This window comes from Danio rerio, chromosome 2 (genome assembly GCF_052040795.2).
Source record: "Danio rerio strain M-AB ecotype USA chromosome 2, GRCz13ab, whole genome shotgun sequence".
NCBI lineage: Eukaryota > Metazoa > Chordata > Actinopteri > Cypriniformes > Danionidae > Danio > Danio rerio.
The window spans coordinates 19,960,448-19,978,664 of NC_141022.1; the positions used below are offsets into that span (position 1 = coordinate 19,960,448).

The 18,217-nt window shown below is 36.2% G+C and overlaps 2 protein-coding genes across 22 annotated transcripts in view; one reads left to right on the top strand and one right to left on the bottom strand.

Annotated features, from left to right (window-relative positions):
• Nucleotides 1-18,217, bottom strand: part of st3gal3b (ST3 beta-galactoside alpha-2,3-sialyltransferase 3b) — a 165,918-nt gene that overhangs the window by 10,876 nt on the left and 136,825 nt on the right. For all 18 annotated transcript variants that reach the window (XM_087239188.1, XM_087239199.1, XM_087239198.1 and 15 more), the window contains one exon: nt 7,694-7,840. In XM_087239188.1, coding sequence (XP_087095314.1) covers nt 7,694-7,840 — 147 coding nt within the window. The remainder of the gene's footprint in view (nt 1-7,693; nt 7,841-18,217) is intronic.
• Nucleotides 11,032-15,220, top strand: LOC147837061 (uncharacterized). 4 transcript variants are annotated; one of them, XR_015478374.1, is made up of 3 exons: nt 11,309-13,652; nt 13,915-14,049; nt 14,171-15,212. XR_015478374.1 is itself a non-coding variant. In XM_087240644.1 (2 exons), exons 1-2 carry the CDS (start codon nt 13,277-13,279, stop codon nt 14,287-14,289), a joined length of 495 nt encoding a protein of 164 aa, XP_087096770.1. In that variant the 5' UTR covers nt 11,309-13,276; the 3' UTR covers nt 14,290-14,804. The 4 variants fall into 4 exon arrangements, 1 of the variants encoding a protein (XP_087096770.1); XR_015478373.1 differs by having other exon boundaries at nt 11,032-14,049; nt 14,171-15,220; XR_015478372.1 differs by having other exon boundaries at nt 11,032-14,070; nt 14,171-15,209.

Here is an 18,217-nt window from a genome sequence, read left to right on the forward strand (position 1 = left end):
ATTAAAATATGTATACCCCACATGTCTTAATTTGATTTTTGTTTAGTTTATTTATGACTTTAGTTAGACTAAGACAACAAAAACGTTTACATGGTAGACTCTTAATCAGAGTATTGTCTTAATCATTAATTAATGAAATTCACATTGGTAGTATTTGTGTCCATGTAAACGTATTTAGACGACTCAAACCTCAACCAGTATAATAATACAACTAAAATATATAAAATATGAATTGATGTATACTTTAAATTTTAATTATTTTGTTCAATTAAAATGATTGAACTATTTTTTTTGTTAGATAAAAAGTTTTTCCACCATAAATTTTGTGGTTCAAAAATATCGGTTCAGGCGCCGGTACTGTTTAAAAAGTATCGATTTAGCCCCAGTAATAAAATAACCCCAAACAATACTTAACCCTACTTGCCATAATAAAACATTTTTTTTTGACTATGAAACATTAAAAAAATAATAAATAAATAAAATTATTTCATAGATTTTTCATACGTTTTATAATTTTTTCACACATTCCATAGTATAATGCATTAAAAAATCTACAATTATAGTGCATGTTTAAATTTAATACATAATATCCATTGAGAGATAAATGATTATGAATAATGAAAAAAGTCATTGAAGCCAGTATGTGTAAAACCACAAACAATCTGTGAATAACTATGATGCCTGTGCTATTTCTGGATTAATGAAACGTCGCTGTCTGTGGTCTGCTCTAGACCATTCTCACTCCTCAAAGTCTAGATGGCATTGTGCCTGAAGGACTCCTGGCTTAGTTCTGGTCCGCAGTTGTTAACTCATCTTGAGCTGCGTGTGATTAACAATTTGCTTAAACAGACCCCCACCCCTGACACGGCGATTTCAGAAGGCAGACCTTCACTTCCTGATCTCCCTGGAGGAGTCAACTATTCTAAATCATTAGCTCGCAGTGGCCTGGAGTCTGATTCACACATGCACACAAACACACACACACACAAACTAGAGCTGCACGATATTTGGGAAAAAAAATTTATTGCAATATTTTGCATTTATGCAATGTAAAGTATACTAAAACTTCAAATCTATTTTACTGGATTGCAGTGATTTTGTAGTATAGTGCATCTGCAAAAATATTAGAAACTATAGAAATATAAAAAACAATACAAAAGAGAAACTTATCGTGCTTTAGATATTTTTTGGCAGGTCTTAGTAGTCAGACATAAACATTGAATAAATAAATGCATCAATCTGCTATTACTTGACTGTTAAGCAATAACAAAATGGAATGTTATTACTTCAAGGTAATTTAGCTTTTATTGTGGGTTAAAATAATTTTCATTTGACTAATTTTCATATTTTTACTTTTGTAATGTTTGTGTACAACACTGTGGTCAAATCTTAGTATTAACTTGTGCTTTACAAATAAAGTAAACATTGAACATTGTTAACAGAAAACTATTGGAAGTCAAGAACTTTAACAATGACTAAACATTGCAATTATTTTTAAAATTACATAAAGTTGAAGTCAGAATTATTAGCCCCACTTGAATTATTGGCCCCCTGTTAATTTTTTTATTTTTTGCCAATTTCTGTTTAATGAAGAGAAGATGTTTTCAACACATTTCTAAACATAATAGCTTTAATAACTCATTTTTAATAATTTATTCATTTTATCTTTGCCATGATGACAGTAAATAATATTTGTCTTTTTCAAGACACTTCTATACAGCTTAAAGTGACATTTAAAGGCTTAACTAGGTTAATCGGGTTAACTAGTCAGGATAGGGTAAAAAGTTATTGTATAACCATTGTTATGTACACTGTTGAAAAAAATGTAGCTTAAAGGGGCTTATAATATTGACCTTAAAATGGCTTTTTAAAAATGTAAAACTGCTTTCATTCTAGCCAAATAAAACATTTGGAAAACATTTAAAAAGAAAACAAAAGTCTAACGGGGGCTAATAATTTTGACTTCAACTTTATACAGCATACAAAATCTGTTTCCCCAGACTGCAATGGTTTTGTAATATAGTGCATCTATATAAAATATTATAAACTGTATAAATACATAAAATAATACAAAAGATAAAAACTAATCATCCTTGATTTATTGCATTATTATTACATATGGCATTATTTATTACATTATCACATTATCTTTGCAAGTCTTATTAGTCAGACACTAGGCAAATCTCAATTTGTTTTTGCTTAACATCAAGATCTCGATTTACTCACGATTCTCTAGCCGTAAAATAATGATCAATATGAGTAGTCTATTATTATTGTAATTCTCAAACATTGTAACACAACACTATTAGGCCTATGCGTAGGTCTACTTTTGGTTAAAATGCTAAATTTTATATAGATTTAGAATGACTTTAAATACTTCAACTTTAAATACTTCTACAGTAAATTGATGCCATCAATATAATTATTCATAATTATACAGTTGAATTATTATGTTTCGAGACATGTGCTTGTCATTTGTCTTTGACAACATTATAAGACCATTCTTTTCATTGGTAAAACAAAACATTTGTCATTTTGAGATTTCCTCTTGCATTATACTCAACATTATATGGGCTAGAGTAGATATACTGACACAGTAAACATTTGCTTTCAAGCATAACACTTTGTGTTGGCTATGAAAGAAAAAAAAAAACATATCAAATGCTTGTCATAATCATAACTCTAAAATGACATATGATTATTTAAATGATCTGCGCGATTTCACTTACACTTTCACTGCCGAGAGCGCTCATGTCATGTCTGTCATCACTGAGATCAGTTTGCAACAAACTGTATGTTATTTATAATTTTATTACCTATTATGCACAGCATGTGCAGGTTCTGTTCACTAAAGTAGACATCATTGGCGGCCACGCGTCCTCTCGGTAGCTCATGTGTGATTTGAAAGCCGCGAATATGTCATTACATGAAAACAGTAATGACATTTTTGGGTGTATTATACCTTATAAATACAGTATGTGACTCTTTCAACACAATTTGGAGGTGTCTTTGTTGCCGAGCAGTGCATATAAAACAATGTGAAGATTTGTGTGACCGACTTCTCTCCTGACTGTAAAAATAAAATTGGCTCAATCGCAAAAAGACTTAAGAATTAAGATTGTGTGTATGGTTGAATCAAGATCACAATCTTTTTTCGATTAATCGTGCCCTATCAGACGCATATTAAATATTTAAATGTAACAATCTGATTGCTCAAGCATGCTTTAAACTCACTTATGTTAACACAGTAACAGAAAAACAAAGGCAAATTATGATCTTCAACTCTTAAACATTGCAATTAATAAAAAAATTTACATGTATTTTAAATTGTAGTGACTGGCCACCTATAATCCCTACTTGACATTGCGAGTCCTGTTACATGACCATTGCAGAAGTGCACATTGCAATGTTAAGGCTGAAACGATATATTGTGTAGCCCTAGCCCAAATGCACACACAAATACACAAACATACACACTTAAAAAATAATTAATGGGATTTATAATTTTTGGTTTTTAAGGGCTGAATTTAAACAAATTAAATTTAGTTATGTTCAACTTCATTAGTTTGATTAATTACAGCCCATATAAATTGTTTGCAACACCTTAACAAACCATTTCAGTATTAGACTGTGTCAGAGTACGCAGCCTTAAGCAGGTGGGTGTTTGGAGTGCTCAAAGGGGGAGGCTGTGTCAAAATGTATCCCACCTTGATCAATACCGTATGGGACGGTTTCCCTTGTGCGCTGCCCCCCTGCCTACCCAAACCTTAGGGGCCTTTGGCTTAGCTCCACGTGCACTGCACATGTTCCAGCATTCACAGGAGGTCTGAGGAGGTGGTCAAGCTCAAACACACAGACCCTTGTCTCCACTCATGCCATGATGAGATAGCTGAGAGCTTCATCAGGCTATGATACTAGTGTGGCATTTATCTACTTTCTCAAGTCCAATTTCCTGGGACTGGAATGAAAGCGTGTTGTTGATGGGCTCCTAGCAGGTGAGTAATCATTGCTGTAGGCCATGTTTTGAGGGTTGATGAAAGTCACACAAACGCTTCTTTTAAGACAGTGCTAATATCATGTTTTCTCCGTAGGCTAGAGTACACCCAACACCCATGTTTTAGAGAATGTCACAAAATGTTTGCTAAAGGGGTGGAGTTTCATAGGCATGGAACATTCATGATGCAGTTCAGTGGTAGAATTTAGCATGTGAAATTATATACATTGCTCCTACCCCTTTAAAGCCAAAGGTTTTAATCAGTTTAAATCAGTTTGATTGAAAAAAAAAAAAAAAACTCAGATTTGTTTTGTTATTGCATTATTTAGCTTTTTTTAAATTCATATATATATATATATATATATATATATATATATATATATATATATATATATATATATATATATATACACACACATCTCAGAAAATCAAGTTGCATTTTAATTTTTAATATATACAACATGCAATAATAGTCTCATGAGCATCCCAAGGTACAGTACTTGGACCATCAACTTTGACAATGCATTTTCTTACCCCTAGGAAATATTACTGTATGGTAAGTTACTTTTCACTGTTAGACTAAACATTAGCAATGAACGCACAAATTTTGTGATAATTTTAAAAACTGTTAAGATTTTTGACTGATCATTTTCACCAAACTACACTACCTGACAAAAGTATTTTCCAACTTTTAGAAACAACAAATAATAACTTGACATCTTGTTGATCATTTTATCATTTTTTTGATCGTTTATCCTTTTGATTTCAGTCTAGATTATGCTTATTTTACCAAAATAAAATATGATCATGCCTTGATTTGTAAATATTTAATTAGAACAGTAGGGTTTGACTCTGCTTGTCACTTAACAGAAATAATGTAGAGTATAGAATATAAAGTTCTGGGGTCTCATGTACGAAGACTTGCATGGAAATCATACTAAAACATTGCGTACGCCGAATCCCACGCATATTCTTTGTACATCCAAAGAATGTGAAACTGAGCACAACATGCACGAGCGCAAAACCCCTCCCTTCCTCCTCCCCGGTATTAATATGCTATTGACTCTACTTTGGCAAAACCAAACGAAAAAGCAATGGCAAAAGCAAGCAAAAAGAGAAACTTTGAACAGAATGTAAATTGGAGGTGCTCCTTTCTGGGGTAGACCGGAGGAAAACGGTGATATTTGCAAGTTTGTTCTCCGGAAAAAAGTGGGAGTAGGAGAGTTTAGCTGATGCGGTTAACACAGTTGGGTCTGAACATCGCGCTGAGTGGATTAAAAAAAGAAATAGTGAGATGTAAAAGTGCAAAATGTTGCAGTACCCTTAGCATTCTGAGTGGCGCAGCTCATAAAACGCATGTCATCAGGTTAGACACATTTAAGCATGAACTCGATTGTCTGATGAAGTCATTCTTTTTTCCCCCGCTACATATCAGATTTTGCCAACTATTTATCACGAGGAAGACAAGTAGGAATCATTAATAAGTTTGTGCATCATATTTGTACATTTATTGAATGGAAATGTTTCTGATTCACGCATGCAAATTCATCTTCAGATAGTGTCTTTATAGCAATGTGTGTGCAGCAGATCACTCCGATTACATTGGGAAACTGGCGAACGCTGCAAATTGCGCTTTAATGTTTGGCTGGTCAACTGCATGGTATGGAAACCTTATATACCTGCTAGATGAACCCGTCTCATACAGCTGCCATTGCACGGCTCAAACACACTTTGTAGAATGCAATTTAACACAACTGCCTCTAGGAATCGCCAATGGAAAAAAACAGACACGCACAAAAAATGTGCGTACGCCAGCCATAAAGCTGGCGTGGAGCTGCGCACATTCCCATGTTCATTTCATCGTTAGTAAATCCAAACGTGAGCGATTCTGAGTGTGAAACTTGGCATACGCATATACATTAATACATGAGGCCCCTGGTGTAGTGGAAAAATAATTAATATTGTGTATTGTAACTCCTATGAGCTTGGAGGACTGCATCCATACATCTCTGCAATGACTCAAATAACTCTAATTAATTAAATTAGACTAATTAAAGTCATCTGGAATGACAAAGAAAGTGTTCTTGCAGGAATCCCAGAGTTCATCAAGATTCTTTGGATTCATCTTCAATACCTCCTCCATCTTACCCCAGGCATGCTCAATAATGTTCATGTCTGGTTACTGCGCTGGCCAATTCTGGAGCACCTTGACCTTCTTTGCTTTCAGGAACTTTGATGTGAAGGCTGAAGTATGAAAAGGAGTGCTATCCTGCTGAAGAATTTGCCTTCTCCTGTGGTTTGTAATGTAATGGTCAACACAATTGTGTTAATATCTCTGGCTGCTGATGTTGTCATCTACTTTGCAGATCTCTCGCACACCACCATACTAAATGTTCTTAGACTAGTTAATAATAAGAAAAGTGACAGATTTTTAGTTTTTTATGATAAATATTTTGGAAAAAGCACAGATACACAAGTCCTATTTTCCTCTTGCTGTATTTGTGTTATGTATATGTTTAATCTTATTTATTTATTTTCTTTCTTTTCTCTCTTTTGTTTCTCTTTTTATTTAATTTTTAATGTTTATATTATTTATCCTGATCTGTTATTATCATTGTGTTCTTTTGTGTAAATTGAATTTTGTATGTTTGTTATTAAAGTCAATAAAAAAAAAAAGTGGAAAAAAAAAACCATACTGTATGTAACCCCAAACCATGACTTTTCCTTCACCAAACTTGACTGATTTTTATGAGAATCTTGGGTCCATGTGGGTACCAATAGGTCTTCTACAGTGTTTGTGATGATTGGGGTGCAGTTTAACAGATGATTCATCAGTAAAATCTACCTTCTGCCACTTTTCCAAATGGTAAATTTGAAGTCAAGCTATTATATGTTGTTCTTACAACTGGGATCAAAGACAAGACTTTGTAGGCAGTGTGTAGTGTATACCTCCCAGAACACTAGGAATATACAACACATAAATGAAATAGTTGTTTTATATTTTCGTGACCTAAAATGTTTAATGCTGGTCAGTATTCATTTCCATTATATGAAGAAAATGGAGTTTGTTTTTACATTTCTCTTTTAGAGGTAAGAAAAAGAAAGAAGGTCTCACATCATTAATGTTTTGATGTCAACTATATCTAAAAGATAAAGCTATAAAATAATGAAATTAAATAATAATTAAATATTAAATATAAATTAAAGTATTTTGAAAATCAGATGGACTGATTGAAAATAAAAGTTGAAATGACTGATATAACGGCCTTAATTATTCATTTCTTTTTGTTAGTATTTGTTATTATTTTAGGCCAACTGAAAATACTGTGCTATTTTAAGATGTGAGACTTTTAAGACTAATGTTAAAACAGCTTCGTCCATGTTTGGACAAACTGCACAGCATACACTTTCCAAACCCACTGGATTAGTCAAGCTACCTTTGACCTGTAGTGATCTTTATGGTAATTACAGGCTAATTGAGGAAACACGTGTCTAAGGCTTCCTGTGACCCCTATTAACATAAGATTGACTAAAAGTATTGCTTGCCATTTTGCTTCAATAAAGCAAAGGTTTCTTCTTGGTTCAGCAGTTCCTCTTGAAGAGCTACTGGTTTCAGCAGCGTCTACTCGCTTGCATTCAATGCATTTAATAAAAACAACATTATGAAAAGCACTGAAACGGAACAAGAATGTTGCTTACCCCTTTACCCATGAGGCCATTGTTCTGTGGAAGGCCAATAAACTGAAAGGCAGCCTCTTGTATAAAGTAGGGGTTGAGAATCCGTATTTCTGAGGGTTCCCGGGGAACATATCGTGCTACAGACTTCCAGAAGCCCTCTGTTCCTTGCTACAGAAGATAAAACAGAACAAAGAAAAAATGTTACATGGACAAATATGTCTACACATCCAATTTTCACATCATGAAACAGGCATGGAACATTTTTATATCATCTTACAACAGATGTGAAAAAACCATCTCTTCCATAATCATGAGTTCAGGCCCAAAGCCTATAAGTGCCATCACTGCATACTGATGGCGCTAGCGTAGACAGTTTTCATTAAAAGTGAAGCAGGCCATCTAGGTTGGACAAGCCCACAGGAAACGGACAAATGAAATCCTGACCTCCAGGAGCGTTTGGGGAGCAGCGGCCCCCAGCTTCTCCCATAACAATTACTCAGGAGACCTGCAGAGTGCCATAGCTCAGCAATTATTCAATCTGCGACCTGGCACTGAGATCATCAAGTATTAGCGTCCCAACTAGACGAGCTCTGCGAAGCCAAGGCAGCACTGCTGGCAAACAGCCAGCCAGGTCAGCAGACTTAATGGGAGTCACCTGTTCAAATAAGCAGACTCTGCCTTTGATATAGTCCAACAATAGGCGCAGCTATTGAGTCGGACGCATGGCTTTGAAGCAGTTTTGGAGGGCCCCGCGCCCACAACAAGCCATGGCAAGAAAACATCATCTCTTCTGTCAACAGTAGGGTTTTGCTGAACAGAAGCAAAAATTCTGGGGAATGCTTCAACCACAAGCAGGTGTAAACAGGGAAAAACTCCACAACAACAATAAAATATGGGTTTGTATACTGTATGTAGTTTTTTTAATCAACTTTAAGAGTTTTTAAGACACAAAAGGCACAAAATAATGTAAAAGACGTAAAGACAAAGTAGACAAATATAATGGGGACTGAAGGTCTTGAAAGGGGTGGGGTTTTATTTTAATTGCTCCAACTCTCCATCTTTCACTTACAGCAACAACAGTTGGAGAGGAGTGGTTATGTGTATTGTTCTATATTTCCAGGTGGGGATACTTATCCCGAGACCTCTAGAGATTGATATGATCCAAAACCTGTGAAGAGATGATGCCAACCATCGATGACCTTAAGGACAACACATATGAAGAGATGATGTCAACCATAGAGACCTTCTAGAGGTATCCATAATCGTGGACCAGGCCGTATCCTGAACAGATACTGTGGCAGTCATAGAGCAGAGCATGAGACCTGACAGACGAGTCTCTGCATTGATCCTGTGAGCCAGACTGTACACCTGCCAGTGACCTACTCACACCTGCATTTTCTCCAAAATGGACGCCCAGCATTCTCCAGCCTCCAGAGCCTATACTGCTGCTATGCAGAAAAAGTTTGGACAGAGGAGAAATGGTCGTGCCCAACCGAGCCTGGTTTCTCTAGAGCTTTTTTATCCCTTCACTTTCGTCAATTGGTGAAGTTTGCTCCTCATCATGGTCACCATTGATTTACTTGGTTTAAGACTTGTGGAGCTGCAAACCGATGGGTTTGCTCTTCAGTGTTTGGACTTACAGCAGTGGAAATTAAACCACACTGAACTTAACGTCAACTCCGAAAACTGGACTTACACGGTTTCAATTTAATAGAACTTCTATGTTAAGCTAGTGACATTCTACATTTTACAAGCGCTATATAAATAAAGATATATTAATAATATATAGATAAATAAATATAAAAGTTAAACTGAATGTGTCAAATACTGTCCAAGTTGCTCAGGTAATGACTAATGAGTAAATGAGAGTGTTATTGCTAAATTATGTTCAAGGATCACTAAGGCAAACCTTTTTTCCCCTTCTGGATTACCTTGCACTCAGAAATTGTTCACCAAAAGAATAGAATTAGGAGTAAAAGTTGGTCATTTAGATTTCACCCAGTCAATTTATCCCACCTCAAATTTGAAAAGTTGGTAGCACATCTTGAAAATGAAATTTGCAACGTATCTGATTTTAATGTTGAGGGATGTAATGCGAGGCCATAATATTACCCCAAACACTAACTCTAACTTAGGAACTATTCAAATATAATGTTGGTAGCATAATTCCATGGGTATAATGTAAAGTCAGGACTTTATATCACCAGACTTTGTCAGAATTACAGTAAGCAAGTATAATTAAAAAACCTAAGTTAACATTTTCATAAGTTTTTGATTGTAGAGTTGCTTAACATAAATGTGCAGTATCCATAGATCGCAAACTGCTATAAGCCTGTAAAACGAGTATCCTGTTGTTACTTTTAAATGCATTATCACTCATATTAACAAGCTCATTCATGACATTTTTAATAAATCACTTTCAGTCATTTTATTTAACACTCCATGAAGTTTTTTTTGAGTTGATAACATTTAATTAAAGATTTCATGGAACAAACTTCAGATTTTAATATTTAAAGTTTTTTTAAATAGCTTTCTAAACCTCTTTGTCCTGTTGACAATATTTTATATCTTGAAGTAAGCAGTAAAGGCCTAATCTCTAAGTTAATGGTCTGCAGATTTTTGAAATAGACCAAGATACATGGGAAGCAGCTGTAGACAGGGTTAATTTCTCATCTATATGCGCACGTCATTTAGTGTAAAGTAGTTCACCAAGTACACTGGTCAAAATGTAGGCGATCAACCCAACTATTGATCCGGTGATACGTGTCATTCAGGTTTAGGCACTTTAACTCATATGTTCTTGACATGTCCAGCTCTTTCCTCATTCTGGGGTTCAGTATTTCTCTCTCTTTCAGCCAACACTTCTATGCCTATATAACCATCCTCTATTATTGGCCTGTTTGGTGTGAAGCCTGGTAATTATACATTAACCACTTACTTTTTAAACTTTGTGGCCTTCCTTTGCTTGCTAGACGTGTAATTTTATTAAACTGGAAGAGCCCCCAGCCACCCTCTTATGTGCGGTGGTTGAAAGATGTTTAGTATTTTGTAAAACTAGAGAAGATTACAGTAGATACTCCTTTCAAAGACTTAACAGAACGATTTTTAAAATTTGGAAGCTTTTTTTTTCTTATGTTAAAACTCTCCAACTGGATCTAGATCACCCTTGCTAGCTCCTGACAATTACATTTACATTTAGTAATTTAGCAGACACTTTTATCCAAAGCGACTTACAAATGAGGACAAGGAAGCAATTTACACAACTATAAGAGCAACAATGAATAAGTGCTATAGGCAAGTTTCAGGTCTGTAAAGTGTAAGAAGGAAAGTATTAGTAGTATTAGTATTTTTTTGGGTACAGTTGGTGTGATATCCAGAGAGGCAATTGCAGATTAGGAAGTGAAGTGGAGACTAAATAGTTGAGTTTTTAGTTGTTTCTTGAAAATAGCGAGTGACTCTGCTGTTCTGATGCAGTTGCTGTTCGTTCGCAAAAGTGATTTCTTCCCTCTTTGGGATGGAACCACGAGGCGACTTTCATTCACAGAACGCAAGTTTATAATGCATAAATGAAAACATCTGCCCTGCATTTAGTTGTGTTTAATTGGGTTTTATTCTATTTTATTTTTATTTCATTTATCTATAATAATTTAATTTGGTAACTATAATTTTTATTATTATGTAATCCAATATGTACATCCAAATGAAACAGTATATTTAGTAGAGGTGGGGGTTTCCTTTTTGGCTATAATTTCCTTATAGCAAACTAACGGTAAGTGGGGTGTGGTTAAGAATACTGTGGCTGAAGCCATCAAATTGACCTCAACAAAGAAGGACCTACACCACTACAAACACAGAAGCAAAAATGGTCAGACTTTCCTTGAAGATTACCAAAACAAACTTACTTTGTGTGGATTAAATTCCACAGATTAGTGTGTGCTAGCTAAACATTGTACATTTTGATTTCACACAGACTTTTTAAAGACCCCTGAATTCCCAATGTGTGACAATGAGAATAGTATACCGAATTCATCTTACCAAGCGAAAGTATGGCTCCTTGTAGATTATAAAAGGATTTAAAATAGAGTACAAGTAAACAGACAGAAGATATGCTGGCATTCAGCGGCAGTCATGTTTGGTGTAAGAGTGATCAGTTGTTTGAAGAAGAAATGAAACAGGAAGTCTCTGATTGATACTTTAAATGTGCTTAGAACAAAGTCTCTGTAAAGTCTCAACATTCCTTCCACTGGTCAGGCATCTCAGAGATGGTAAGATTGTTTCCTACTTAAAGGGCAGACTTAATACTGTAGGAGCTCCTCTTGTGACTTGCATAACTGAGCTGCTGTGGAAAAAAACAATAACATTCCTGGCTTGATGTTAAATGAATGGCATCAAGGCTACTATCAATCTGTCATCAAAATCATTTAGATTCTATGTAAAGCTCCCTTCAAACACTGCAAGATATTGTACTGATTTGCTTGTATATTCGTTCACAATATCATTAGATGAGATGTAAATTACAGCATCTTTAGAGTAATATTACAGAAGACATGTGGAACCAATAGTCTCATAGGATTGTTGAGGACTGTGACTTTTATAAGCAACTATTAAACATGCCAGACAAACACTCTTGTGTTCAGTGGGACAATAAAATATTACATGTTTACAGGTTATACAATAGCTTGGATGAACACAAGTTAGCCAATTAAATGGTAACAAAGTTGCTTTAAAGCAAGTCATTTCACTGAGTGACCATGAAATGCTTCTCAGACACGCAAGTGTCTATCTCTTAGAATGATGAAATTACTAATTACTAATGTCTTTGTGTTTTTTTGTATGCGAGTTCAAGCAGCCCCTATACATATCATTTACTGACCTCACCAAAGCCTCTGACTTGGTCAGTAGAGACAGACTTCTCAAAATTCTCCCCAAGATTGGCTGCCTACCAAAACTGCAGTTTAATTGAATCCTTCCACACTGATATGAAGGGAACAGTGCAGTTCAGCGGCAGTTGCTCCGAGCCTTTCAGCATCAGCAGCGGCGTCAAGCAAGGCTGCGTTCTTGCCCCCACATTGTTTGGAATCTTAAGACATGCCTTTGATTCAGCAACGGAAGGAATCTACCTCTGCATCAGATTGGATAGCAAGCTATTTAATCTCTCTCACCTTAAAATCAAAACGAAGGAACGCGAGACACAGATTAGAGATATGCTATTTGTTGACGATGCTGCAGTCACCACACACACCCAGGAAGAACTACAGTCGCTGATGCAACGTTTGTCCATGGCCTGCAAAGACTTTGGGCTGACCAGCAGTTTAAAAAAACCAAATGTCTTGAGCCAGAACACTGCCACTTCGCCAGCCGTCACAGTAGATGACTACCAGCTTGATGTCGTCCACCAGTTCACATACTTGGGATCTACCATCACCGATAACCTCTCCATGGATGCTGAGCTCGACAGGAGGATCGGGAAGGCAGCCTTTACTCTAGCCCACCTGACAATCCGAATGTGGACAAACAATAGGTTGACAACTGTAACAAAGATGGCAGTGTACAACGCCTGCGTCATCAGCACTCTGCTGTACGGGAGTGAGACATGGACAACCTATGCAAGACGAGAGGAGACTGAACACCTTCCACCTACAAGGTCTGCGCCGCATTCAGAGCATTAGCTGGCAGGACAAAGTCTCCAACAGCGAAGTTCTGACTCGAGCCGGTCTTCCCAGCATGTATATCATGCTCCGACAACATTGCCTTTGCTGGCTTGGCCATGTACGCCGCATGGAGGATGGGAGAATCCCAAAGAACATCCTCTACGGACAACTCTCATCTGGGAAGAAAACCATAGGGCACCCAATTCTACGATTTAAAGATGTCATGAAGAGGAAGATGAAAGCCCTCGACGTAAACACACAGTCCTGGAAAGACCTGGCAGCAGACCGCCCGATATGGAAGTGCACCCTGACCAAACAGCTCAAGTCAGGTGAGAAGAACATGATGCGTGTGTCAGAGGACAATAGAGTTCGCCAAAAGGTGCAAAACAATGTCAGCCTGGGAGCCACCTATCAATGCGGCTACTGTGGCAAAGAATGCCTCTCCCGTATTGATCTCTTCAGCCAACAATGATGCTGTCTCATTCAATTAGTCATGCCTCAAGATAAGAATTAGGATACGTCATCCATGGTCAACACTGTCCGCTTACTCGTGACTGTGTTTACTGACAAATATTCTCTAATGTTTTTAAGGAAAATGTAGTATCATAACCTGAGACTGATGCATTGGTCCTTGGTAGCCAAAAGCTATAACCTGGTTATCAAACACAAGAATGAGGTCAGAGAACCTCATGGCTGATGCGCTGTCCAGATCTTGCAGTGTTGGCGGTAGGAGTAATTAAATTATAGGTATTGTAATTATGTATATAATTGTTTGTAGATAAACTTTTTGTGTTTGTTTTCCATTTCACTTTTTCTCTTTCCCATTGTGTATTTGGTTCTGCCCTAGATGAAGAAGGCTCGAGAAGGCTGTCACTCATCCTCATGAAACCACTCGGAGCACCAATCAGGAGCTGGTCTGCTGCATTTAAAAGGTGTTCGCTCACACTGATCGTGAGGAGCACCTGATTCAGCACCAAACTCCTCACTTGTGTCAACCAGCCTGTTCTTTCATGTTTGTATTCTTTTATTTATTTATTTTTTTTTTAGCTTGTCTCCTGTTTAAGTTATTTTTTTAGTAAAATAAACTTTTGTAGCTCAATTTACCTAAATATTAGGAAGTCGAATTATCTTTATGAGAATTGTATTATCAGATAAGCTTTTGTTAAGCTAATTGCTAACAATATGTACTTTATGAGAACTCTAGTAATTCTGAATAAAATTTTTTTTGTGTTTGTTTATGGAGGAGTTACCACACCTGCATTGCATACGCTTAAGATTGTTTTTTTTTCTACATTTTTTCATTGGTTAGTTAGTTTAGTGGGTTGGGGTTTAGTTGGATTGTTTTGTTATATTTATTTATTTATTTTTTTTTTTTTTGCAACACTCCTGTTTTTCGTTTGATTTGGTCATTTAAATTACAATTCAAATTCATATATTCATTATTTTATATGATTGTTCATAAATTGTTATTTTTGTTTCACATATCAGTTTGTTGTGATTTCTGTTATTTTCACCCAGCATCATTAAAAACTCACTTAAAGTTACGTCTCATCCAATATACAGTAACAACATAAATACGTAACGCATCAAATTCTTTAAAACTGTTTGCTGAGCTTATGATAAAACTTTATATTTGGAATGACCATTTAAATTTAACAAATGTTTAACAGTTTTATTTAGTATCTAAACATTTGAATCAAACAACAAAAAAAGAGCTTTTTTTTTTTTTTTTAAAGGTTTCCCTATGTAATGCGAATGCATACCCAAAGCGAACATGATCGCGATACTAACATCTATTATGGCCATTTTTGGAGGACGCGTACAGGTGTCATTCAGTCAATCAAACAATGCATTGTAATGATCAATAAACTTACACATTACACATTATCATACTCTCAATAATGTCTCGTCTGTTTCACTGGTTCACTAGAGTAACTTTACATTACTAATGGCAAATCTACTTCAAAGTGACAAGCAATTGCTGTCGCGTGACATACAATTGAATGGTGGAGGTGGGAATTCTTGAGGTCAGTAGAGAGACTGTTTTTATTTTATAACACATCAAGACAAATTTATTTTAACTTTTTTACACGCAGGAGTTAATGTCACTCCCAAAGCAACGGACCAATCAAAACAACTTGAAGGGCAGGCAAGCAATTAGCGTTTCTGTTTACAGTAGCAAGTTGGCATGAAAACGGCAACATTTGCTAAACCTTTTCTATGTGCTCACATTTTCAGATGCAAATGTGCAATCTTTGTAAATGGCTGTAAAGTTTTTGAACTGCTCTGGTCTATTTTGACATAATCAAGTGACTGGACTGACACTCCTAAACTGAATGTATTCATCGTAGAATTCGAGATGAATACATGTAACGTTTACATACTATATGATAGAACATCAGACACACGATGCCATTTAAAAGTTTGGCGTCAATAATTAATTAATTATTTTAATGCTTTTTTTGCACTCTTAGAACATCTAATTACAGATTAGAAAAAACTGATAAACCAGGCTCAAATCATCACCCCAATGAATCAGCAGGACCCAACAACACAAGTTGTTATCAGTTGACATGAATCCACTTCAGATCAACACATAATCTAGCAATACAAATAACAATAAAAAAAAACAGTTTAAAAAAACTCAAAATACATCAGAAAAAAATCTTTGAAATTAAAAATTTTCTTTTATACTTTGCGCAAACAAAGTAAAAAATCCAAAAAGCTTCCGACTTCTTCCTTAAATAATCAGTGTTGCCACCCCTCCAATTCAACTCAATCTTCTTAATTTTGAGAGAGAGAGTAAAGTTGACATTTTATAGTTATATTCACAAAATATATTCACAAAATCGTTTTGCAACAGGGCTCTTAAAATCTTTTCTATTTATATTTATTTCTATTTATTTTTTTTAAATATTTTCTATTTATTTTTCTATTTATTGCACTTCTATGCATTCCTTTAAATGAACACAATTTTTCACCATCATAAATTTTGTGAAGAACTCAATAGGAATATGCAGATTGTCTGCCAAAACATAACAGGACAAATAAGAGGCTCCAACACCCCCACAACTTGCAACATTCAAGGACTTCCTCAATATTATCGTGAATCATTTGACAATTTAGCCTTTTGTAGATTTTCTAATTAGCAACAGTTTTCAAAGCACTGCACCAGCCTGACTCTGGTTTGCGTTACAATCCCCCCAAAGTTAGACAAGGTCATTCTAAACATAGCTCCATTGTTGACATCTTCTACATTGGTTCTGCCTGGCTTTACTCCAGGCCTCTCATCGGCATTCCAGGGAATCACAGCCATGAGTGCAGAGAACGAAAAAGAGAGGGAGTGATAGCCAGATTGATCACCTCTCCAAGCCCTCAAAACCACAAGTCGCCTACAGTGCAGCAACTTTAACAACGGCCACACTCTTGTCAAACTGTAACTGATCCATCCAATAAAGCAGCAGGTGAGTGAGGCCTCTCAATTCCCCTATGGAGCTCCAGCACGCCCCTTAACAAGCTTCCAGCATGGCCGCCGAGTGTTAAATCACTCCATAAAAATCACGGGCCACAACGGCGGCCTCTCATTCCATCAGCCGCTGGAAATGAGAGGTCAGGGTGAATGTTCAGCGGTGGGAAAACCTGCTTCTGGCTGCAGATGTGCGGTGGGAAAAATCTTCCCAGAAAACACTAGAGGAGGGTTTCGGTAATGCCTACAAATATTAGCACTGATATGCAGTATAGTATAGAAGTAATAATGACAGCATGTGACATCCAATTATACAAGAAGATCTTTTCTTTCTTTAGTGATCCTTATACAAGATGTGTTCACACTTGTAGATTTTATCCCCAATTTTCACTCGCTGACAGTTTTTTAGAAATTGCCGACAAACGCCTGAAATCACAGGCAAGTCGATGCTCATCCCTGTGAGTAAAGCCATGATCAAAGACGCAATCTGAAAGAATTGCAGATAATACCCAACAGATATTTGGCATGCTAAATATCTGAACATGTCAGTAATTCAAAATCATGCCGTGTGAAATGTATTCTGATCGGCGATTACCTACAGCCAATGAGAGAGCAGCATCTACTAGTGTGGGTATCTGTAGGCTAGTGGAAAGTTGAGGGAAAAGTTAAGAAAGCCCTATTATAGGTTTTTGAAAATAACCTTTCATGCAGTGTGTAACAGCTTTAAGTGAAGTGAAATATCCAGCTAAGGTTTAAACCTGAAAGTGCACCGTGTTTAAAACTATTGATTCATCTATAAAATAGTTGACTCAGAGTAGTTTGAATGAATCATCTTGATAACAAATCTTTAGCCCTGTCGGCGTGACATCGATACAGAACTCAAACCCCGCCCATTTGTTGCACGCACAGACCTGAGAAAATTGAAACCCCCAGCCCCACCCACAAATACTGTAGAAAGAAAAAGACAAACACTATAGCATATCCCAGTTGAATCAAGTCGTGAAGACGCTGTGCTCTGAAGTGTGAGGAAAAGTTAGTGTTATTTTCCCTACCCAAAGATGAAACTGTAAAGAGTCAGTGGTTGAAGTTTATTTCAGCAAAAAAACCTCAGCATTATAGCCCAGCCTTGTGCTGCGTTCCCGTCATTTTTCTGACAAGTGCTTCTAGAAGAGTTCTTTTACATGCTTACAACCAGGGATTCGACAACCGCTTGTTAAAGAAAGGATTAGAAAAGACTATTTATGGTTGGGACTTTGTCAGGAACTTTACAGTACACAGTTCATGGATAAGTTCCTTCTTCCATTTCAGATTTAAAAAAAAACTCACTACTTACTCTCCCTCATGTCACTCCAAACCTTTAAGAGATTCTTTCTTCTGCTGAATGCTAAAGAAAGTAGTTTAAGAAAAAATAAACACTTGTAACCATTG

Coding starts and splice junctions, on each gene's coding strand:
- LOC147837061 (XM_087240644.1), top strand. CDS start 13,277: ATGCAAGACGAGAGGAGACTGAACACCTTCCACCTACAAGGTCTGCGC. Junction 13,653..14,170: donor GACCAAACAGCTCAAGTCAG/GTGAGAAGAACA, acceptor GTTCTGCCCTAG/ATGAAGAAGGCTCGAGAAGG.